We start from the raw sequence: 23,671 nt of genomic DNA on the forward strand, positions 1-23,671 counted from the left end.
TGTTCCTGGAGCATGCTGGACCAGCAGCAGTGTTTTTCCGGTTCTTATGATATCGTTAGGATCAAATGACCGAAGAAATAGGATTATAGTGTGGTCATCAAAATGGGACTTCTTCCAAACCTGCAAAGTGTACCACAGCACTGAAACCTCAAAATGGAAGCATGTCCCATGAAAGTGTTCTTTGGTAAACAGCCTTGAACAAATGATCACCATGGGATAGACAAGTTAGAAATAATTATGTCTGTTTAATTGCATTAGTTCCTTGTTAGACTCTGAATCTAAATGTGCAGGGCATTGCTTAAAGGACATTTATATACATGTGCGGGGTTTAAATCTTAAATTGGAAGAGGCCCAAAGCTTTAGTCACAAAGAAGAAACATTTTCTGTATTCCCTGGCGGCAGCCAACACTTTCAATGCATGTATGTATGTGTCTGTGTAAATATAACAAACTTGAAAATACTATGTGGTTGGTAGTCTTAAGGGTAGCTCTCTATGTAAATAAGGCTATCTGCTTCCACTCTCCTGAGTATAAAACAGCATTGAACCCTTTCTTCCCTGCATGGTTGCAATGTTATGAGTAGAATCCTCTTCCCTCCTGTACACCAATGATCTCCCAGATGCATGTTGTGTATATCAAGCAATCACTGTTTCAGAAAATACCCATCCCTTCCCTCAGCCTCCACTAGAGCCACTTGTTGCATAGGATAAAGCGTTTATGGTTCTTGGTCAATTCCTCGCCTCACCAGTGGTCGTCCTCCCATCAAGTGGACCATGTCTTTGATAGATTTGGAGTTACGTATAACTGGGCACAAGAGTTTTTTTTTTTAAGTGTGTTCTAGATTCCAACGCCTTTCCCCTAATGTAAAGGTACAAAAAGCCACATACACGACAGTATGCCATTTAGTTCTCAGTGGTTCATTGGAAGATGCACAAGCTAGCAATTTCCATAGTTCACTATCTGTCAAGCATACATTAGAGGATAGAAATCTAAAACCATATGTTGCTATTACACTGGCTGTGTTGTTTGGAGCATTTACTACACCCCTACAGAAAAGTAACTGAAACTAAAAAGGTTGGCCTCATTTGTCATAAAACTGACCTTGGGGAAAATGAGGTCAAACACACAACTAGAATGAACCACAAGTGTGCCCCCATCAGAACAGTTTCAGTGGTAATCATATGAAGATATTATGACAAAACCATAATATCAAACTTGGCGAGGCATGTTTGGCAGAATACCTCTGCCTATGAAGGATAGCTAGCTGGAGGCAGTGTAGACGAAAAGTGACAGTTGTGCTTGCTGGATACTTACTAAAGTCCATCGCACCTGACTCTTCACCAAACAGAATTCAGAATGACCCTGCAGCCCCTAAATAAGGAGGACAAAAGCCCGTCTTCCAGTGCCCCTAAAAGAGGCATTTAGGAGATGTTGTTGTACAAAGCTTTGAAGAATCTCTGGCCATTACTCAAACTCTAAGGGATTGCTAATTCTGTCAAATGTGATGCTAGTAGTAAATAAAAAAAAGCATATAACTTCAGACCCAAGGACACAGTATTGCCTGGTGAGAACTGAACTTAGGCCGATAATGAGAATTTAGAAGACTTGTAGCTCTGTACAGACAACTCCAAGTTTATGTGACAGGGTCTCTTTTAATGTTTAAAAGGTGTGAAAGATCCACATTGGAATGATTAAACCCAGTGTGATCTCCTACCCATCTTTTCTCTGGGCTTTTTCTGACACAGTTCACTTTCTTTCCTCTTGTTGCACCCTTGGTCTTATGATGTCATCTTTGAAATAACCTGTATGTCTTCTGAAGCAGTGCAAGAGTAGGACTGGATTCAAGAAAATCCTTAATGCAAGTACTAGAAGAACCACAATGGAGACGTAGAGTTGGGTGGACTTCAGATTGAGTAGCATGGTTGTTCTAGTTGCTAGATTCTATGGATGGTCGTTTGTGAAGGGAGACAAGTGGTGAAATTGCTTGCATTGGATGGCACAGCTACCCTCAGGGTGGGTGAGCGCAAGGTGACGGCAGCTAATCACAGGACTGGGGGATCAGGAACCTTATGTGGGAGCCTTCTCTTAAGGCTCTGTTAGCTTCTTTATGCTCACTAATCTCATGCTGTGTCCAAGGCACTCGTAAGATAGATCATACTACTGAGTTCTGCAGTACTCACTGTTATGGGCACGCCCAGTGCCCTTACCCTTTGTCATGCCCTTCCCAAATAGGCTGCCATGATCTCCTGGACTTAAGGGGCAAGGTCCAAGGCCATACTGTAAGGAAATGCCTCATTGGCATGGTTACTCCCTGACTTTTTGCCTTTGCTGATGCCAAGTTATGATTTGAAAGTGTGCTGAGGCCTGCTAACCAGGCCCCAGCACCAGTGTTCTTTCCCTAACCTGTACCTTTGTTTCCACAATTGGCACACCCTGGCATCCAGGTAAGTCCCTTGTAACTGTTACCCCTGGTACCAAGGGCTCTGATGCCAGGGAAGGTCTCCAAGGGCTGCAGCATATCTTATGCCACCCTGGGGACCCCTCACTCAGCACAGACACACTGCTTGCCAGCTTGTGTGTGCTGGAGGGGATAAAATGACTAAGTCGACATGGCACTCCCCTCAGGGTGCCATGCCAACCTCACACTGCCCATAGCATAGATAAGTCACCCCTCTAGTAGGCCTTACAGCCCTAAGGCAGGGTGCACTATACCATAGGTGAGGGCATAAGTGCTTGAGCACTATGCCCCTACAGTGTCTAAGCAAAACCTTAGACATTGTAAGTGCAGGGTAGATGGAAGAGTATATGGTCTGGGAGTCTGTCAAACACGAACTCCACAGCACCATAATGGCTACACTGAAAACTGGGAAGTTTGGTATCAAACTTCTCAGCACAATAAATGCACACTGATGCCAGTGTACATTTTATTGTAAAATACACCCCAGAGGGCATCTTAGAGATGCCCCCTGAAACCATACCCGACTACCAGTGTGGGCTGACTAGTTTTAGAAGCCTGCCACACGCCAGACATGTTGCTGGCCACATGGGGAGAGTGCCTTTGTCACTCTGTGGCTAGTAACAAAGCCTGTACTGGGTGGAGGTGCCTCTCACCTCCCCCTGCAGGCACTGTAACACCTGGCGGTGAGCCTCAAAGGCTCACCCCCTTTGTTACAGCACCCCAGGGCACTCCAGCTAGTGGAGTTGCCCGCCCCTTCCGGCCACGGCCCCACTTTTGGCGGCAAGGCCGGAGGAGATAATGAGAAAAACAAGGAGGAGTCACTGGCCAGTCAGGAGAGCCCCTAGGGTGTCCTGAGCTGAGGTGACGCTGACCTTAAGAAATCATCCATCTTGCAGATGTAGGATTCCCCCAATAGGATTAGGGATGTGCCCCCCTCCCCTCCAGGAGGAGGCACAAAGAGGGTGTTGTCACCCTCAGGGCTAGTAGCCATTGGCTACTAACCCCCCAGACCTAAACACACCCCTAAATCGAGTATTTAGGGGCTCCCAGAACCCAGCAAGATAGATTCCTGCAATCTGAGACGAAGAAGGACTGCTGAGCTGAAAAACCTGCAGAGAAGACGGAGACACCAACTGCTTTGGCCCCAGCTCTACCGGCCTATCTCCCCACTTCAAGAGAACTGCTACAGCGACGCATTCCACAGTGTCCAGCAACCTCTGAAGCCTCAGAGGACTACCCTGCATCTAAAAGGACCAAGAACTCCCGAGGACAGCGGCTCTGCTCGAAAGAAGAAACATCTTTGCAACAAAGAAGCAACTTTGAAAGAACACACGTTTCCCGCCGGAAGCGTGAGACTTTGCACTCTGCACCCGACGCCCCCGGGTCGACGTGTGGAGAACAAACACTACAGGGAGGACTCCCCGGCGACTGTGAGCCGGTGAGTAGCCAGAGTTGACCCCCCTGAGCCCCCACAGCGACGCCTGCAGAGGGAATCCAGAGGCTCCCCCTGACCACGACTGCCTGCTTCTAAGAACCCGACTCCTGGTAAGGACACTGCACCCGCAGCCCCCAGGACCTGAAGGATCCAACCTCCAGTGCAGGAGCGACCCCCAGGTGGCCCTCTCCCTTGCCCAGGTGGTGGCTACCCCGAGGAGCCCCCCCCCCCCCCCTTGCCTGCCTGCATCGCTGGAGAGACCCCTAGGTCTCCCATTGAACTACATTGCAAACCCGACGCCTGTTTGCACACTGCAACTGGCCGCCCCCATGCCGCTGAGGGTGTACTTTTCGTGCTGACTTGTGTCCCCCCTGATGCACTACAAAACCCCCCTGGTCTGCCCTCCGAAGACGCGGGTACTTACCTACTGGCAGACTGGAACCGGGGCACCCCCTTCTCCATTGAAGCCTATGCGTTTTGGGCACCAGTTTGACCTCTGCACCTGACTGGCCCTGAGCTGCTGGTGTGGTAACTTTGGGGTTGCCCTGAACCCCCAACGGTGGGCTACCTTGGACCCAACTTTGAACCCTGTAAGTGGTTTACTTACCTGCAAAACTAACAAACACTTACCTCCCCCAGGAACTGTTGAAAATTGAGTTTTAAAATAGCTTATTGCCATTTGTGTGAAAACTGTATATGCTATTTTGCTAATTCAAAGTTCCTAAAGTTCCTAAGTGAAATACCTTTCATTTAAAGTATTGTTTGTAAATCTTGAACCTGTGGTTCTTAAAATAAACTAAGAAAATATATTTTTCTATACAAAAACTTATTGGCCTGGAATTGTCTTTGAGTGTGTGTTCCTCATTTATTGCCTGTGTGTGTACAACAAATGCTTAACACTACCCTCTGATAAGCCTACTGCTCGACCACACTACCCCAAAATAGAGCATTAGAATTATCTCTTTTTGCCATTATCTTACCTCTAAGGGGAACCCTTGGACTCTGTGCATGCTATTTCTTACTTTGAAATAGTGCATACAGAGCCAACTTCCTACACATACCAACAGGTCACCTCAGGTGGCACTGTGGCGGCCGGGTGCAGTTCAGCGTTGGGTGCCCTCTGTAATTCTGTGGGGATCGGTCCTGCCACAAAGTTGCTGCAGAGGTGGACTGAGAGTCCAGTCTGGGTGATCCACCAAGGGGTTCAAGTTGCACAATGCTATGGGGCGAGGGACACCAGTGGTCCTGTTCTCCTTGGTCTGGGGCGTCCGGCTGCAGAGGTGGTTTGGGCAGTCAGGTTTATCGTCACCGGAGGCGGTTGCGGTGGAGGGAATCCACAGAAACAGGCTGCAGTCATGGATTGGGGGTCTAGTCTTGATGAAACATCAAGTAGGCTCGGGTCTCACAAGCCTGAGGGACCCAGTGGTCCTCTTCTCCTTTGTCCACGGTCTGGATTCGGAGGAGCAGTGGACCTTCGGATCTCCTTCACCAGAGACGTTTGTGGTGAAGTGGGTGTCTGCAGAGACAGGCTGCGATTGCTGCCGGGAAGTCCAAAGTAGGCAAACTCAAGGTGTGCTTCATCTCTGGAGGCCCTGGGAACCGTGTTGACGTCGTTGACCCACTTAAGCTCGTGGCTAGGCGCTCAGGTACAGTGGTGATATCCGGCATCTGGTTTATGGCGGTCCCGGTCCTCACAGTTCTTTCTTGGGTTGCCTGAAGATGCAGGGAAGCAGCTCCTCTGGTCCAAGAGAGTTCTTCTTGGCAACTTGCGAAGCACTAGCAGCACTCCCGGTTTCTTGGAGGCTGCAGAGGCAGGACAGGTCAGTTGCTTCTCTAGGGTCGGGTGCAGCAGGCAGGCTTGGTGCCAAATCCGTTGTGCTACTCGGTTCTCGGGTTCAGCAGGCTTCTTGTCCACTCCTTCTTTTGTGTCCAGCAAAGATCTGAAGTCCTGCTATCAGGTCCCCTAAATACTCAATTTAGGGGGAGTGAAGGGTAGTAGCCAATTGGCTACTTATCCTTGGGGGTCACTACAGCCCCTATATGACCACTTCTTTTGGAGAGTGGGCATGACCCTGTCCCAGAACTCCTCCACACACAAGATAGCAGAATTCCTAAGGCTGTGTTAATTTTAGGCTGGTCACCCTAAGGGTGGGTCCAGCCATGAAATGCAACACGTCTTCTGCATAGCTAACTTTCCTGCCTGTCCAGGTGCCAGCTAGGGCAGAGGAGTCTGCATCTTCCTCTTAGGAATGCCAGATCTGCATACCACCGGTGGTGGGCATCTTTGAAGCCTCCTTCCTTGGACTGCAGATTTGCAGTTCATCTTGCTGGGAGGGGTATGTAACACCCCAGCCAGAGCAGGCTTCGTTTCTTTCTTTTATTTTTTGAAAATCTTTTTATTGAACAGTTGCTCAGCATACACTGACGGGTACAAACAATCAATATCGACTCGCATTACAAGGAGAATAGCATAGCTTGTTCCGAACATCCCTTAAAGTCAAATAGCTATTAACAGCATGCACTTGTATAACAGTCACATTGTGATGCAATTAAAAATATGCTCTAAACCCCTTCATGAACCTAACAATGGTCCCTCTATGGCACCCCCTTATTGTTCTCTGTATGCACACTATTGGCCCCAAACGTTTTCCCACTTCTTCTGGCATCCCAGACTCCGATAGGTTACCTTCTCAGCACAGGCTTTGTTTCTGACCTCCAGAGAGTAAAGGTTTTCACCCTTGGAGGGGAATGGGGGGTGCAGAGTCTTGTCTGTTGGTGGCAGGCTGGGTAGAACTAGTCAGTGAGCCCACAAGCAATTTGCAGGTTTTCAGGGCGCACCTCACAGGGGCCCTCTGGGTGCATGTATTAATGAAACCATCACTGGAATTAGCCAGGGTTTATTAATGCGAGATGTTTGACACCAAACATCCTTAGTTTCAGTGAAGCCATCACATAGCCAGGGAACTCGTATTGACAAATGTCCAGCACATGTATTTAAAATGGCTTCCCTTCACACTTACTGTGTTTAAGAATCGACAGAGACATTGAAGGATATCTGCTCTTGCACGTCCAAACATGTAATATAATGCACCCTGCCTTAGGGCTGTAAGGCCTTCTGTAGGGATGATTTACAAATATTACATGCAATGTTTTAGTGGACATGGCACACAGGCTGTGTGCCATGTTGTGTTTTCACTTTTGGAAGTACCTTGTCACACAGCCTGCAATGGCTGTCTACATGGGATTGGTGCTGGGTCCCTTAGAGTTGCACAAGCTGTGCTACAGCTCTTATGGACCCTTTTTAGTACCTAGACCCAACATTGCAGAGGTACCATTTACTAGGGACTTACAGAGCTGCTGAAGGGGCCAGGCCACTTGGGGATCAAGTGGCTAGGTGTCTTGTTTTGGGGAAGGAAAACTGGCTCTGGGGACCTGGTTTTCCCCCAATCGGTTTAAAGTCAGGGAAACGTCAGGGTAACCACCAGAGCATCCTTCACTGGTGGCAAACATTGACCTAGTGATTCTTCCGCCACAGGACTGTTGGATGGCAGTGACTGTCATTTCGCACTATTTAGAGCAAGACGACCATCATTCCTTTTCAGAGCAGGATGACCATCATTCCTTTTCCCTGCCCGAGAGACATGGGCAGAGAAAATTAGACTTTTTTTTTTTTTTTTTTTGCTTTGAAGAAACTAGCACTTGCTTTGGGGATTGTGAGAGTGGGGGGGTTTGTGGGGGGCATTATAATGGGCGGGCGGAGGGGACCAAGTGGAATTTGGAAATAAGTGGTAGCACCTGTGATGTTACTGGGACAAATGGGTATAAGCTGGCTTACTAGAGCCCAACATTCAGTGCAATTTGGAAACTGGTATTTCAAATCAAGTAATGTATCTGCTAGGTCCTACTCCCATAGAATAATCAGCTTTTGTCAGTACCAAAGGGGGCGGCCATTTCACATTTATGGTTAACCCCTGCATCTGTAACACCATTCATACAAATACATCTACCAGCACTGGGAGAGAAGTTGCTGACAAACATTGACAATTAATTTTATCTCCTAGGATGTCCTCGACTCGAAGAACAACGCAATCAAGGATCTGCAGTATGAGCTGGCACGGGTTTGCAAGGTGAGGTTGGTTCAGATAACATATACCAGTTTTTAGTTAATATTTACCACTGCAGTATGTGTTCCTGATCTGGTAAATGCTGGGGCCATTTCTGTTCCCTTGGTGTGCAGTTCGGGCTTTTCTTCACTTCACAGAGCTCAGTTTTTAGCAGATACCTCTGCATAGGAAGTGTAATTCCACTCTTCTGTGTGTTTCAGGTGGCTGCTAGCATTAATCCCCATTTATAGGTTTAAGATATAAACCCACAAATGTCAAGAATAATTCTATTAAGGCTGGTTAATTTGCCACTCTGACATTAAAAGACCCATGTGGAATGAATGGGTCAAACCCTAATGTGTTCGACTACTCACGTTACATAATTCCATTTAAATAAAGAATAAGCTGGCACATTTTTAAGTGTACCTTAATAACATCAAAAAATGAATTTCAGAAAAAAATTGTAATGTTTATCAGTATTATATTGTCCATCTTTATTTGCATTGATGCTCTTGATCACTATGCTTCAAACGGCCTGTTGCAATCACCCGAATAGCTATGAAGGTAGTTTACGAGCTATAGTTGAGTGCTGCATCATTCTTTTGAAAACTGCATCAATGATTATAAGCAGTCTCTGCCTTTAAGTGTAAAAATATTACCCTCTCACATTCTATGTCCGACTGTAAGACACAATCTTTGATTTTAATAAGTCCATATATTACATTTCCAACATGGCAAAATAAATTTCAGAAGCATTCCACCTCAAACCAAACCCCTGCGGCTTGTTTACTGATTCATGGCATCACGCGGTTTTTAGTTATTGCCATGATGTCCTTACATCCAATCATTTGCTGAGCCAAGGAACCCTCGCAACTCTTACATTGGGGATTCCTAAGGCATGGATAAAAGCTGTTCAAAATGCACTGCTAATAAGTAACTAAGGAAGAGCACAAGTCCAGAACTGTTGGTCATATATGAAGGGGTTTACCCACACCGTCTGACAGGGTGGAGTTTATTTATTATGTACCTAATAAAGTAGAGACAGATCAGTTTCAAACAGATAATTGCACACAGAACTGATGATTCTTCAATCAGAAACCCCTCTGATCAGAGTATCAATGGTTGTAGGAAGGAATTCACTTCCTGTATTTCTGTACACAAGTAAGAATGCTACAAACAAATGGAATAACCCAGAGAATCTTGAATGCTCCATAAGCAAACATACACTTCCAGTAGCTGGCTGCAAATCATGTACCACCCCAAGGAAATGTCACTGTAAGGCAGGCGAACAATCAGAAATGGGTAGTACACTATAGCCCAGAATATTTAGGATATATACAAACCTCTGCTAAGGTACCAATTTTACATGGAGGAAATCCAGTCCCTAGGTTGTTATAACCCATTGCTGAAACCAAACATTTCAAATGAAACCGATAACTCCCTAATATAAGTAGGAGTCGGCTGAGCTCTATAGCGGTTTGTCTTGTCTGAACCCTGGCAGATTTGAGGCTTTCCTCTGTGCTCTCTGCAGCTAATTGCAGAGCTCTGTTACAGGTGAAACCAATGAGGGTGCTAGCAGGAAACACTCTCAAATCTGTGTGTCTCTTGCAAAGTGGGCCTCAAGCCACACTTGGTGGGAATGAGGTAAAGATAACAGCCATGGGAAACCCAGTGAGCCTGTGTGGTGGTGTTACTAATATTAAATGGAGGCAGAAACAAGAGCAGAAAATTATAGTTAGTTCTAGGAACTGCTGGTCAAGAGGGACTTTTGCCCCTGATAAGCATGACAGACCCCTGATAAGGGCAAACATTGTGGACAAAAAAGGGAGCTCAGGTTCTGGAGAGTGTACGCATAGTTTATGTATGAAAACCCAATAACAAAGAAGAGCCATTTGGTATACAGGGAAATCAGAGTAATGTGATAGCCTTGCCCACAGTTCCTTTAACTGTGTGTAGGATGACTATGCAGGAAAAAGCGTTTAAGAAAATAAGAAAAGTACATTGGAAGACCATGTGAATCAATTTTTTCTAAACTAAAAGGGGCTTAACACTTCTCCCCCTCATCAATCAAACTGACTTTTGACGCAAACATGTTGAATTTTGCCAAAATCACGAATGTGGCGTTACTCTGCCTTTCTGAATTGCATAATAGATGACATTAAAACATTGCAGTTGTCGAGAATGCAAATTTGCAAAGCTTTCAAAATAAAGAATGCCAGGTGGCTTCTGATTCAAGGGTGTAGGAAAGAGAACTGGAGCAGTGGATGCAGAGATAAAGAAATTGGGGCGCAGGCAGAATTTCACAGATTTCAGAACTGTGTGTCTATCACATACTACAGCAGAAGTGTGGAGGTTAAAGGCTGAATAATGTCCACTGACTTGGCAGCCTACTAGTGCTTAGGTATTGTTGGTCTTCAAAGAGACAGGCCATTGTAAAGATTACATAGAGGACTTCATTATGACAAAAAGTGTTTTAGATACCTATTGACTTACAGATCTCAGACTGAAGCATGCTAGATCCCAACCAGGAAAAGTCTGTAGGGATGGCAGTGCTGAGCCTTTGATGGTTCCGTTCTCATTGTCTGCTGAGGATCTGTTGACAGAACAGCAGGGCACTGTATCCTTATTCGTGGATTTAGGAGTCAGGTCAAGAAATACAAGGAGGGAACTCATGGAAATTTGCAAGGAACTGGAATGGTCATAGTCAAATTAGCCTGAGAAGTTGGAAGTGGTTCTCCACCTAAGAATGGATGATTCAGGCTCCAGCACCTAGGTGGTGCAAGAGTTCTGATGAAATTTAACACACTTGGCTTTCTCCTCCCACTACCAATGAAAAATAGAATGCTGTAAATCTACTTAATGGTATTTCTAGAGAGTAATGTGGATTGGCAGCATGGCTTGGATTTCGGGATGCATGTGTATTGTTAGTGAAAAAGCCTTTATTTGTAGTCTTCTGTGATATTAATAAAGAGAAGCACACTTGTTCACTAGCTCTAAGGCAGGATAAACCAGCTGACTAACCAAACCGATTTGGAGTCACCTCTGAATTCTGAATCAAGTCAGTACAGCATAATAATGCGTGGCCTGACTTTGAGGTAGCCATATGAGAGGAGAGCTTCTTTATCTGTTGCAGAGTGAGCTGTGGGTCTAACCAAAAGGGATCTGTTGGCTTTCGTTTGGCATATAATGAAGTATATTAACATCAACCTAGCAGCAGATTATTTAGACTAAGGGGGTCATTCTGACCCTGGCGGTAAAATCCGCCAGGGCCAATGACCGCGGGAGCACCGCCAACAGGCTGGCGGTGCTCCCATGGGCATTCTGACCGCGGCGGTACAGCCGCGGTCAGAAACGGAAAACCGCCGGTTTCCCGCTGCCCTGGGGAATCCTCCATGGCGGCGCAGCTTGCTGCGCCGCCATGGGGATTCCGACCCCCATACCGCCATCCTGTTCCTGGTGGTTTTGGCCGCCAGGAACAGAATGGCGGTATGGGGTGTCGTGGGGCCCCTGGGGGCCCCTGCAGTGCCCATGCCTATGGCATGGGCACTGCAGGGGCCCCCGTAACAGGGCCCCACAAAGATTTTCAGTGTCTGCCATGCAGACACTGAAAATCGCGACGGGTGCAACTGCACCCGTCGCACCCCTTCCACTCCGCCGGCTCCATTCGGAGCCGGCATCCTCATGGAAGGGTGTTTCCCGCTGGGCTGGCGGGCGGCCTTCTGGCGGTCGCCCGCCAGCCCAGCGGGAAACCCAGAATACCCGCGGCGGTCTTTTGACCGCGCAGCGGTATTCTGGCGGTCCCAGCCAGGCCGGCGGCTTCCGCCGCCGGCCGGGGTCAGAATGACCCCCTAAATGTCTTACTTTTTACAAACCCCATTAGTTTTGTCCAAATGGTATTGAGTGCCGATTCACGTGTATGCTGTCAAGAGATCTCTCTGCAAGAGAATATGATTTGGGAAGAACACAAGGGACAAATGGTTTGAATAACGTGAAATGTATAAATACCTTTTGCAAGCAAAGAAGAGTAAGCACTCCACAAACCTTGCTTCTGTGGATTACAGCATTGGTGTTGAGAGCATAGTGCCTGTTCATGACTCACACTATTTGCAGCTGAGTATCCATCAGAAGTGTTGACAATAAATTCATGGTTTGGCTAAAAATTATGACTATTTAATTTCATAAATCTGTATTTAGTTTTCATTGAGAAGAATGCCCCTCTAAACAAATCATTATTCATTAGAATGGTGGAGAAAGATGTCTAAAAAAAGTTTTTCTTCTATGATGTGATGGTTGTCAAGTGCATACTCATTGTTAAAAATTTAAGCCATATTTAGTTTAGTGAAGCATTCAGGTAGCAGCGTGTCTTCACACATCTTCAGCTTCAGCCTATTTTTCAGACACATCACATATTTGAAGTTGTAATGTTGCAGGCCCTTTTATTTACTCCAGTATTGGAACTTTCATAGATTCACATGCTTGATTCATTCCCCGTCGTCGAGATGGGAGTCCCCGGTACAAATTACACAAGTAGTGTTGAAATGTATTAACAAAAGGGCCCTAGGCCTCTTCAATTTAACAGTCTATCAGAGTCATTTTTAGGAAAAGGACCAAACTTGAGCATCCACCAATCAGACGACACCACCCTCTAGAATCCTCCTGAGAGAAGCTCCAGCACCTCAGATTTTCTACTGCACGTCGTGCTAGGGAGTCTCCTCAGAGCTCTGCTCTTTATTCACACCTTTTAGATTAGCTTCAACATATTTTTCTCTGCGAAAAACTTCTTTGAACAGATTGGAATAACACCTTCAACATGTCTGACAAAGAGAAGAAAGGTTTATTCAGAAATTGCAAAACTTGTGGTAAGAAGAGACTACATTCTGAAGACCCTCATCAGGATTGTATATACTGCCTCTATCCAGACCACTTAGCCAAGGACTGTAAGGTTTGTCGTACCTTTTCCTCTAAGACTCTTAAGGATAGAGAAGGCAGATTATTGATTTGGCTGCAAAAACTTAAATACAGAGAGAATCCAGTCTCTGACTCTGATAGTGATGACTCTTCAATATCTAAAAAGTCATCAAAAAGGGCGAGATCAGACACAAGATCTCCCTCCCAACAATCGAGAAAAGCCCACAAAAAGACTGCCTCAGGGTCTTACAAGGGCCGCAGCCCATCTACTTCAACTCAAAAATCTTCCAGGAAAGGGGAGAGAGGACATGCCAGCAGTTCTGAGAGGCATAAAAAGTCATCCTCTGTACCTCCATCTGTGCCTTTCAAAAGGCCTTCATCTACTTCTACAAAAAAAGTACCGTCGACGACTGACTCATCGTCGACGAGACCGTCGGTGAGTGCTTTTTCACCGCCAACGACGACCTACACCCTTCCACTGTCAACGACGAGTGCCTTACCGTCGACGAGAGCGGCATCGACTACCTCATCGTCGACGAATGTCTACACCTCATCATCGTCGACGGCGGTTATGACGGTATCAGCTTTCCCATCGTCGATGTCCTCATCAACGGTAGACTCTTCGGTAAGGCTGTCATCAATCAAAATCTCCATGCGTTCGTCATCGACGACTCCACCGTCGACGAAGACTATGTCTGCGCCGTCGACGACACAGGGAAAAACATCAGAAAACACATGAAAGACTTACCCCAAAGCACACCTCACCTAGTAAGGTGACCTCTCTCATACCAGTGCACTTGTTAGAGGGAGATGAAGACTCGGACAACGAGGGACCATCTGGGGCAGCCCATAGCCCATCTCAATTAAACATCAAATATCAGGACAAAGACGAATTTGATGAAACCTATGACCCTCAATTCTATGGAGAAGACCAACAATATCAAGAAGGGGCATACATTCCAACCTCTTTACTATCTGACCTCCGAGCAATGCTGGCTGATTACAGCAGGTTTTTCCTCCTCAAGGGGAGCAACCTCCTCAATCGCCCGTCTCCGGGGTTACCACTCCACGTCAGAGACCGGCTTCTTTACCTCTAAGAAATGTGGCTACGCTGGATATGACCTTACCTCAGGACACTGACATGTCGGAAGGTGATCACGAAGAAGGGGAGCTCCTTGACACTCATTCCGAATGGGATGAATACATTATTCCTGCTGCTCCTTCTCGTTCCAATCAAAGGTGGAGTCCCCTCCAGACTACATCAGAGGATTTCATAATCTCCTGAAAAGAGCAGCTAAGTGTTTCTCTTTGCCAATGCCATCAAAACAGACCGATTGTTTTCTTTATGATTTTAAAGAGCCGTTTCAAAAATCTGTGCGCTCTATTCCGCTGGTCAGCTACTTATGGGAAGAAGGCCTAAAAGTGATTCACAATCCTGCTACTGTCACAGCAGTGCTGCCTCGTTTGGACAAAAAATACAAGGCACCAGACGATGCCCCAGCATGTCTAATTGGTCATCCTCATCCGGACTCAGTGGTGGCTCAGGCGGCACAGAGGAAGTCCAAGAATCCGTCTGCTCCGATTTCTGCACCTCCAGACAAAGAAGGTAGACGGATCTCCTCGATGGCTAGCCTAGTGATAAGAGCTGCTAACTCACTGGCAGTGTTAGCCACGTTCGACAGACAGCTATGGGCAGACATCGCTCCGCATATTGACCAGTTGCCGGAGGACGGAAGATCAGAGGCAAAGAAGACGTTGCAAGAAGGTCCGTGCACGTCAGCGGAACTCATAGACTGTGCAATGGACATAGCCATGACAGCATTTCAACAGCTCACAGGTGCGGCTGTACTTAGGAGACAAGGTTGGCTAAAGGCTACATCATTCCGGCCTGAGGTACAGAATAAGATTTTAGACCTACCTTTTGATGGCCAGGCATTATTTGGTAAACATATTGACGAGGCTTTACAATCTATCAAATCTGACACTGATATGGCAAGATCATTAGGGACTCTCCAGTTTCGTAAGCCTTCCTTTCGAGCTAGAGGACGTGGACAACCTTCATATAGAGGAGGATATCAGCAGTATAGATATTCAACCTATCCTTCCTCATCTCACCAGTTCCGTCAATATTACCCACAAAGCCAGCCACCGCAAGCAGCTTATGGTAGATCTGGCAATAGGGGACGCTCAACTCGCCCTGCTAAAGACTCGGCTCGTAGAGCCTGATACATCCGAGGCGCCGGCTACACCCAACTCTCCTCCTCTGGTTCTAGGCGGAAAGATATTCCTGTTCCTCAAGCAATGGCAAGTCATCACATCAGACAAGTGGGTCCTCCAATTAGTAAAACAGGGCCACACTCTGAAGTTTATACAACTGCCTCCCTCCAATCCTCCTCGCAGGACTCCTTCAAGGTACCCAGAACAACTCAAGAGGGAGATCAACAAGATGCTCCTCAAAGGAGCTATAGAGAAGGTACCTCGGTCACAGAGAGGAAGAGGGTTTTATTCCAGGTTCTTTCTCATTCGCAAGAAGTGGAAAGATTGGAGGCCGATTCTCGACCTACGGGAGCTAAACATCTACTTAAAAAAGCAGTCGTTCTGCATGATAAGCCTGCAGGATGTCCTCCTGCGTCTGAACCAGGGAGATTTCATGTCTACACTAGACCTAAAAGACGCATATTTCCACATTCCCATCCACCCTACCCACAGACAATACCTGAGATTCAGGGTAGCCGGAAGACATTTTCAATTTCGTGTCCTCCCTTTTGGCCTAAAATCAGCTCCCAGGATATTCACCAAATGCCTAGCACCAATCGCAGCCTTCCTCAGGAGGAGGAAACACCAAATATTTCCATATCTCGACGATTGGCTGATAAAAGCAAGCACCTATGCAGGAGCACGCAGATCAACAAGAATGAAAATGTCACTTACCCAGTGTACATCTGTTCGTGGCATCAGTCGCAGTAGATTCGCATGTTCTGCAATAGCTCGCCATCTGGTGTTGGGCCGGAGTGTTACAAGTTGTTTTTCTTCGAAGAAGTCTTTCGAGTCACGGGACCGAGTGACTCCTCCTTTTGTCTCCATTGCGCATGGGCGTCGACTCCATCCTCGATTGTTTTTCCCCGCAGAGGGTGAGGTAGGAGTTGAATTGTAGTAATAGTGCCCATGCAATGGAGTGACTAAGTATGCACTTATTTAAGGTTGAGATGATACATATATAAATAATTGAAGGTAACTTCCAAACTGCTACAGGCTCCCGGGGAGGCGGGTGGGCACATGCGAATCTACTGCGACTGATGCCACGAACAGATGTACACTGGGTAAGTGACATTTTCAGTTCGATGGCATCTGTCGCTGTAGATACGCATGTTCTGCAATAGACTAGTAAGCAGTTATTTCCCCAAAAGCGGTGGATCAGCCTGTAGGAGTGGAAGTAGTCTGAAATAATGTCCTTAATACAGCTTGACCTACTGTGGCTTGTTGTGCGGATAACACGTCTACACAGTAGTGCTTGGTGAATGTGTGAGGCGTAGACCATGTGGCTGCCTTACATATTTCTTGCATTGGGATGTTTCCTAGAAAGGCCATGGTAGCACCTTTCTTTCTGGTTGAGTGTGCCCTTGGTGTAATGGGCAGCTGTCGTTTAGCTTTAAGGTAGCAGATTTGGATGCATTTAACTATCCATCTGGCTATACCTTGTTTTGAAATTGGGTTTCCTGCATGAGGTTTTTGAAATGCAATAAAGAGTTGTTTAGTCTTTCTGATGTTCTTTGTTCTGTCAATGTAATACATTAATGCTCTTTTGACATCTAATGTATGTAGTGCCCTTTCAGCTACGGTATCTGGCTGTGGAAAGAACACCGGAAGTTCCACTGTTTGATTTAGATGGAACGGTGAAATAACCTTTGGCAAAAATTTAGGATTGGTCCTTAGGACGACTTTATTTTTGTGTAGTTGTATAAAAGGTTCCTGTATAGTAAACGCCTGAATCTCGCTTACTCTTCTCAGGGAAGTAATGGCGATGAGAAATGCCACCTTCCAGGTTAGGAACTGTATGTCGCAGGAGTGCATGGGTTCAAAAGGTGGACCCATAAGTCTAGTTAGGACAACATTTAGGTTCCATGAAGGAACAGGTAGTGTTCTTGGTGGTATAATTCTCCTAAGGCCCTCCATGAATGCTTTAATGACTGGTATTTTATATAGGGAAGTTGAATAGGTAGTCTGCAGGTATGCAGATATTGCTGCAAGGTGAATCTTAATGGAAGAGAAAGCTAGGTTAGATTTTTGTAAGTGAAGCAAGTAACCCACTACATGTTCTGGAGTTGTGTGTAATGGTTGTATTTGATTAATATGGCAGTAGCAAACAAACCTCTTCCATTTACTTGCATAGCAGTGCCTGGTGGATGGCCTTCTTGCTTGTTTTATGACTTCCATACATTCTTGGGTAAGTTGTAAGTGCCCGAATTCTAGGATTTCAGGAGCCAGATTGCTAGATTCAGCGATGCTGGATCTGGGTGTCTGATCCTTTGGTTGTGCTGTGTCAACAGATCTGGCCTGTTGGGCAATTTGATGCAGGGTACCACTGATAGGTCTAGCAGCGTTGTGTACCAGGGTTGCCTTGCCCAAGTTGGTGCTATCAATATGAGTTTGAGTTTGCTTTGAGTGAGTTTGTTTACCAGGTAAGGAAGGAGAGGGAGAGGAGGAAAAGCGTAAGCAAATATCCCTGACCAGTTCATCCATAGGGCATTGCCTTGGGATTGTTTGTGTGGGTATCTGGATGCGAAGTTTTGGCATTTTGCGTTCTCCCTTGTCGCAAACAAGTCTATCTGAGGTGTTCCCCAGAGTTTGAAATAAGTGTTCAGTATTTGGGGGTGAATTTCCCATTCGTGGACCTGTTGGTGATCTCGAGAGAGATTGTCTGCGAGTTGATTTTGTATCCCTGGTATAAACTGTGCAATTAGGCGAATTTGGTTGTGAATTGCCCAATGCCAAATTTTTTGTGCTAACATGCTTAACTGCGTGGAGTGCGTCCCTCCCTGCTTGTTTAGATAATACATTGTTGTCATGTTGTCTGTTTTGACGAGAATGTATTTGTGAACTATTATTGGTTGGAAAGCTTTTAGTGCTTGAAAAACTGCAAGAAGTTCTAGGTGATTGATATGCAGTTTTGTTTGATGTACGTTCCATTGTCCTTGTATGCTGTGTTGATCGAGGTGTGCTCCCCACCCTGTCATGGAAGCATCTGTTGTTATTACGTATTGTGGCACTGGGTCTTGGAAAGGCCGCCCCTTGTTTAAATTTATGTTGTTCCACCACAGAAGCGAGAGGTAAGTTTGGCGGTCTATTAACACCAGATCTAGAAGGTGACCCTGTGCTTGAGACCACTGTGATGCTAGGCATTGTTGTAAGGGCCTCATGTGCAGTCTTGCGTTTGGGACAATGGCTATGCATGATGACATCATGCCTAGGAGTTGTAATACCATCTTTGCTTGTATCTTTTGTGTTGGATACATGCGTTGTATGATGGTGTTGAAATTTTGAATTCTTTGTGGACTTGGAGTGGCTACTCCTTTTGATGTGTCTATTATGGCTCCCAGGTATTGTTGTACCTTGCGTGGCCGAATTTTGGATTTTGTGAAATTGACGGTGAACCCTAGTTTGAAGAGGGTTTGTATGATATGATTTGTGTGATTTGAGCACTCTATTAACGAATGGCCCTTGATTAGCCAGTCGTCTAGATATGGGAACACATGTATTTGCTGCCTTCTGATGTGTGCAGCGACTACCGCTAGACATTTGGTAAAGACTCTTGGTGCGGTTGTTAATCCGAAAGGCAGTACCTTGAATTGGTAATGTATTCCTTTGAATACAAACCTTAGGTATTTCCTGTGCGATGGGTGAATTGGTATATGGAAATAAGCATCCTTGAGGTCTAAAGTTGCCATGTAGTCGTGCAGCTTTAGCAATGGCAATACTTCTTGTAGTGTGACCATGTGGAAGTGGTCTGATTTGATGAAAGTGTTGACTACTCTGAGGTCTAGGATTGGTCTCAGTGTTTTGTCCTTCTTTGGTATCAGAAAGTACAGTGAGTAAACTCCTGTGTTTATTTGTGTGTTTGGCACTAATTCGATTGCATTCTTTTGCAATAGTGCCTGCACTTCTATCTCTAGGAGATTGGAATGGTGTGTTGTTAAATTTTGTGCTTTTGGTGGTATGTTTGGAGGGAACTGTAGAAATTCTATGCAGTAACCATGTTGGATAATTGCTAGAACCCAAGTGTCTGTAGTGATTTTCTCCCATGCTCTGTAATAATGACCTATTCGTCCCCCCACTGGTGTTGTGTGGAGGGGGTGAGTGACATGTGAGTCACTGTTTAGTAGTAGGGGTTTTGGGGCTTTGGAATCTTCCTCTATTTCTAGGGAATTGCCCTCCTCTATATTGTCCCCGAAAACCTCCTCTATACTGTCCTTGGTAACTGGACGGTGTGGCTTGTGAGGTGCTGGCTTGTGTGCTTTGACCTCGAAACCCCCCTCGAAAGGGCGTTTTACGGAATGAGCTGTAATTCCCTCTGCTCTGCGGGGAGTAGAGTGCGCCCATGGCTTTGGCAGTGTCCGTATCTTTTTTGAGTTTCTCAATCGCTGTGTCCACTTCTGGACCGAACAGTTCTTTTTCATTAAAAGGCATATTGAGAACTGCTTGTTGAATCTCTGGTTTAAATCCAGACGTTCGGAGCCATGCATGCCTTCTGATAGTTACAGATGTATTAATTGTCCGTGCAGCTGTATCTGCAGCGTCCATGGAGGAGCGGATCTGGTTGTTGGAGATGGCTTGTCCCTCCTCAACCACTTGTTTTGCCCTATTTTGGAAGTCTTTGGGCAGATGTTCAATGAGATGTTGCATCTCGTCCCAGTGGGCTCTGTCATAGCGCGCAAGTAGTGCCTGGGAGTTCGCGATGCGCCACTGGTTTGCAGCTTGTGCTGCGACTCTTTTACCAGCTGCATCAAACTTGCGGCTTTCTTTATCTGGGGGTGGTGCATCTCCAGATGTGTGAGAGTTGGCCCTTTTCCTAGCTGCTCCTACAACAACAGAGTCTGGTGGCAGCTGTGTTGTGATGAAAGCCGGGTCTGTAGGAGGCGGCTTATACTTTTTTTCCACCCTTGGTGTGATTGCCCTACTTTTGACCGGGTCCTTAAATATGTCTTTTGCGTGCCGGAGCATACCAGGGAGCATAGGCAGGCTTTGGTAGGAGCTGTGGGTGGAGGAGAGTGTGTTGAACAAGAAATCATCCTCGACCTGTTCTGAGTGGAGGCTTACGTTGTGAAATTGTGCTGCTCTAGCCACCACCTGAGAGTACGCGGTGCTGTCTTCTGGTGGAGATGGTTTTGTAGGGTATGCCTCTGGGCTGTTATCTGACACTGGGGCGTCGTATAGGTCCCATGCGTCCTGGTCTTGGTCACCCTGGCTCATGGTGGTGTGAGCTGGGGAGTGTGATGGCGTTTGTGCTGGTGAAACGTTAATCACGGGCGGAGGAGAGGGTGGTGGTGTAACTCTTTTCACCACTTTTGGTTGTGGTGCTTGTTCCGTCTGGAACTCCAACCTTCTCTTTCTTCTAATGGGGGGAAGGGTGCTTATTTTTCCTGTCCCCTGCTGAATGAAGATACGCTTTTGCGTATGGTCCGCATCAGTTGCTTGTAGCTCTTCCTCAAACCTATGCTTCTGCATTTGGGAGGTTAGCGAGTGCTCTTCTGTATAAGAGCCTGAAGCTGGGTCGCTTGCAGTTTGTTTCGGCGTCGAAACTTTGTCTGCGTGTTTTTTCGGCTCCGAGGTGACTTTTTTCCTTTTCGGGGCCGAAACCTCTCGGCGTCGATCTGTTTCGGTGCCGCTGTCTCGGCGTCGAGCCGTGTCCACACCGGCATCTCGGTGTCGAGGCTTGTCTCCAGCACTTTCTCGGTCCCGAGAAGGCTGCGTGCCGGTGTCTCGACCGGAGTCGGACGATCTCGGCACTGTTTGGGCCTTTTTCGGTGCCGACGGTCGGTCACCGATTTTAAGGGTTGAGCCATGGCCTGGTGGCAGTGGCGTCCCCTGGGCCTTGTAAATGTTTCTTTGTGTGGTTTTCGACGTCTCACTCACGGTTTGTGTATCGTCGAATCCTTCGGAGTCTGAGTCTTGGATCGAGAAGGTACCTTCCTCTTCCTGTTCCTCGAACTCCCGTCGGGCTGTCGGTGCGGACGCCATTTGAAGTCTTCTGGCTCGACGGTCTCGGAGTGTTTTTCGGGACCGGAACGCACGACAGGCCTCGCAGGTGTCTTCGCTGTGCTCAGGTGACAGGCACAGGTTGCAGACCAAGTGTTGGTCTGTGTAGGGGTATTTATTGTGGCATTTGGGGCAGAAACGGAACGGGGTCCGTTCCATCGGCGTTCTTCAGCACGCGGTCGGGCCGACCAGGCCCCGACGGAGGATCGAAAAATTACCCCGAAGGGCACCGGAGCTCTTCGATCTTCGATGCGGTGTTGAATGTAAGTATGCCGATCCCGAACGCAACAATACCGACGAAAATCTTCCGAAATTAACTATTTTTTCTGTTCCGAAACTCGGAGCGACAGGAACACGTCCGAACCCGATGGCGGAAAAAAAACAATCGAGGATGGAGTCGACGCCCATGCGCAATGGAGACAAAAGGAGGAGTCACTCGGTCCCGTGACTCGAAAGACTTCTTCGAAGAAAAACAACTTGTAACACTCCGGCCCAACACCAGATGGCGAGCTATTGCAGAACATGCGTATCTACAGCGACAGATGCCATCGAACGGTGCGTTTCCTTTCTAAGCAGTTTAGGCCTCACCATCAACTGGGAGAAGTACAAACCTCTGCCAGCACGCAGTATCACCTTTTTAGGGGCAAACCTGGACACGCAATCCACCATGGCGTGTCCCACAGTAGAGAGGCAACAAAAGTTACTGACACTAGCAAAGTCAATACAGGGAAGAAGCTGCATTTCTGTTGGCCTGTTCAAATCCCTGTTGGGAATTATGTCATCATGCAAACCTCTGGTTCCTCTTTGCAGACTAAAAATGTGACCACTACAGGAACAACTCAACCATCAATGGCTCCAGGTTTCGGGAAGCTTCGAAGATCGAATAAACATAACCCCAGCAATACCCAAAGCCTAGACATGGTGGTCTCAAAAGCATCATCTGTCCGTCGGCCTTTCTTTTTTACATCGTCCAGCTCCGTGCACCATCACTACGGATGCATCTCTGGAGGGATGGGGTGCCGTGTTGCAGGATCTTAAAGTAAGTGGCATGTGGCCACAAGAGTTGAGGGAGATGCACATCAATCTGCTAGAGCTCAGAGCAGTTTATCTCGCTTTGCAGGCTTTTCTCCTGAAAATAGCAGGATCAGACGTAGTAATAAGAACAGACAACACCACTACAATGCATTACCTCAACAAACAAGGAGGCACAAGATATCTCACCCTCTCCTAGGAAGCTTAAAGAATTTGGAATCGGGCCTTGCAGCAAGGCATCACACTCAAAGCTGTGCATTTGCCGGGGATAGAGAACAAGATAGCGGACTCGCTCAGCAGGTAAAGATCGAGCTGCCACGAGTGGGAGCTGGACCGGTCCACAGCAGACTATATCTTTTCCCAGTGGGGAACGCCAACAAGTGGAACGCCAAATGCCAGTACTTCGCAAGCTGGCATCACCAAAAGGGATCTTGGGGGAATGCATTTTCCATAGTTTGGTCAGACATCTTTGCTTACTCCTTTCCTCCAATTCCATTGATCCCAAGAGTCCTCATGAAGATGAAGGCAGAGCCATGCATTCTGATATTGATAGCTCCGTACTGGCCTCGCCAACACTGGTTTGCGGAGCTTCTTCTTATATCAATGAAGCCTCACATTCCACTGAAACCGTCTCCACAATTACTAACGATGAACAAAGGACAAATATCGCACCCAGATCCTCAGTCGATGCGATTGTCAGCATGGCTCCTGGGCAAAGGGAGTTTGCACATCTGAATAACCCACAGGAATGTAGGGACATTTTGTCCAGAGCTAGAGCGGATAGCACTAATAAGGCTTACTCTTGCAAATGGAAACTATTTTGTTTCTGGTGTCATCAGCGGCAAATTGATCCACTATCCTCACCGCCAGAACAAATATTGCCGTATTGATTGAACTTAGCGCAAGCAGGCCTGGCACATTCCTCCACAAAGGTACATCTGGCGGCAATAGCATCATAAAGGTGCTCAGACTCTTCACCCTCGCTGTATTCCTCTCGTTTAATCAAACGGTTTTTTAAAGGACTTTTCAGGGTCTTTCCCCCATTCAGACCTCCTCCTCCCTCTTGGAACCTGAATATTGTTTTAGCACAGTTGATGAAGCATTCGTTTGAGCCGATTCATCGAGCCTCTCTGAAGTTCCTGTCTTGGAAGGTTGCTTTACTGGTCGCTTTCGCATCAGCCAGACGTGTCAGTGAGGTACAGGCCCTCTCCATACAAGAGCCGTTCTTACAGATTAAACAAGATGGACTACTGCTGCGCACAAACCTGCATTTCATCCTGAAGGTCCCTTCGAACTTCCACATCAACGAGCCCTTAGTTTTCAAAACCTTTTTTCCACATCCTTCTACTCCTGCGGAAAGAGCATTACACTCCTTAGACGTTAAGAGATGTGTTCAATTCTACTTGGACAGAACTAAGTCTTTTTGCCGCTCTAATCAATTGTTCGTAGCCTACAGTTCACCCAGACGAGGCCAACCACTCTC

The 23,671-nt window shown here is 46.8% G+C and overlaps 1 protein-coding gene across 1 annotated transcript in view; it reads left to right on the forward strand.

Moving 5' to 3' along the window:
• Positions 1-23,671, forward strand: part of GAS8 (growth arrest specific 8) — a 119,851-nt gene that overhangs the window by 77,386 nt on the left and 18,794 nt on the right. Inside the window, exon 10 of the mRNA XM_069217188.1 lies at positions 7,954-8,019. Coding sequence (XP_069073289.1) covers positions 7,954-8,019 — 66 coding nt within the window. The remainder of the gene's footprint in view (positions 1-7,953; positions 8,020-23,671) is intronic.

The sequence above is a fragment of the Pleurodeles waltl genome, chromosome 12 (genome assembly GCF_031143425.1).
Source record: "Pleurodeles waltl isolate 20211129_DDA chromosome 12, aPleWal1.hap1.20221129, whole genome shotgun sequence".
NCBI classification, from domain to species: Eukaryota; Metazoa; Chordata; class Amphibia; order Caudata; family Salamandridae; genus Pleurodeles; species Pleurodeles waltl.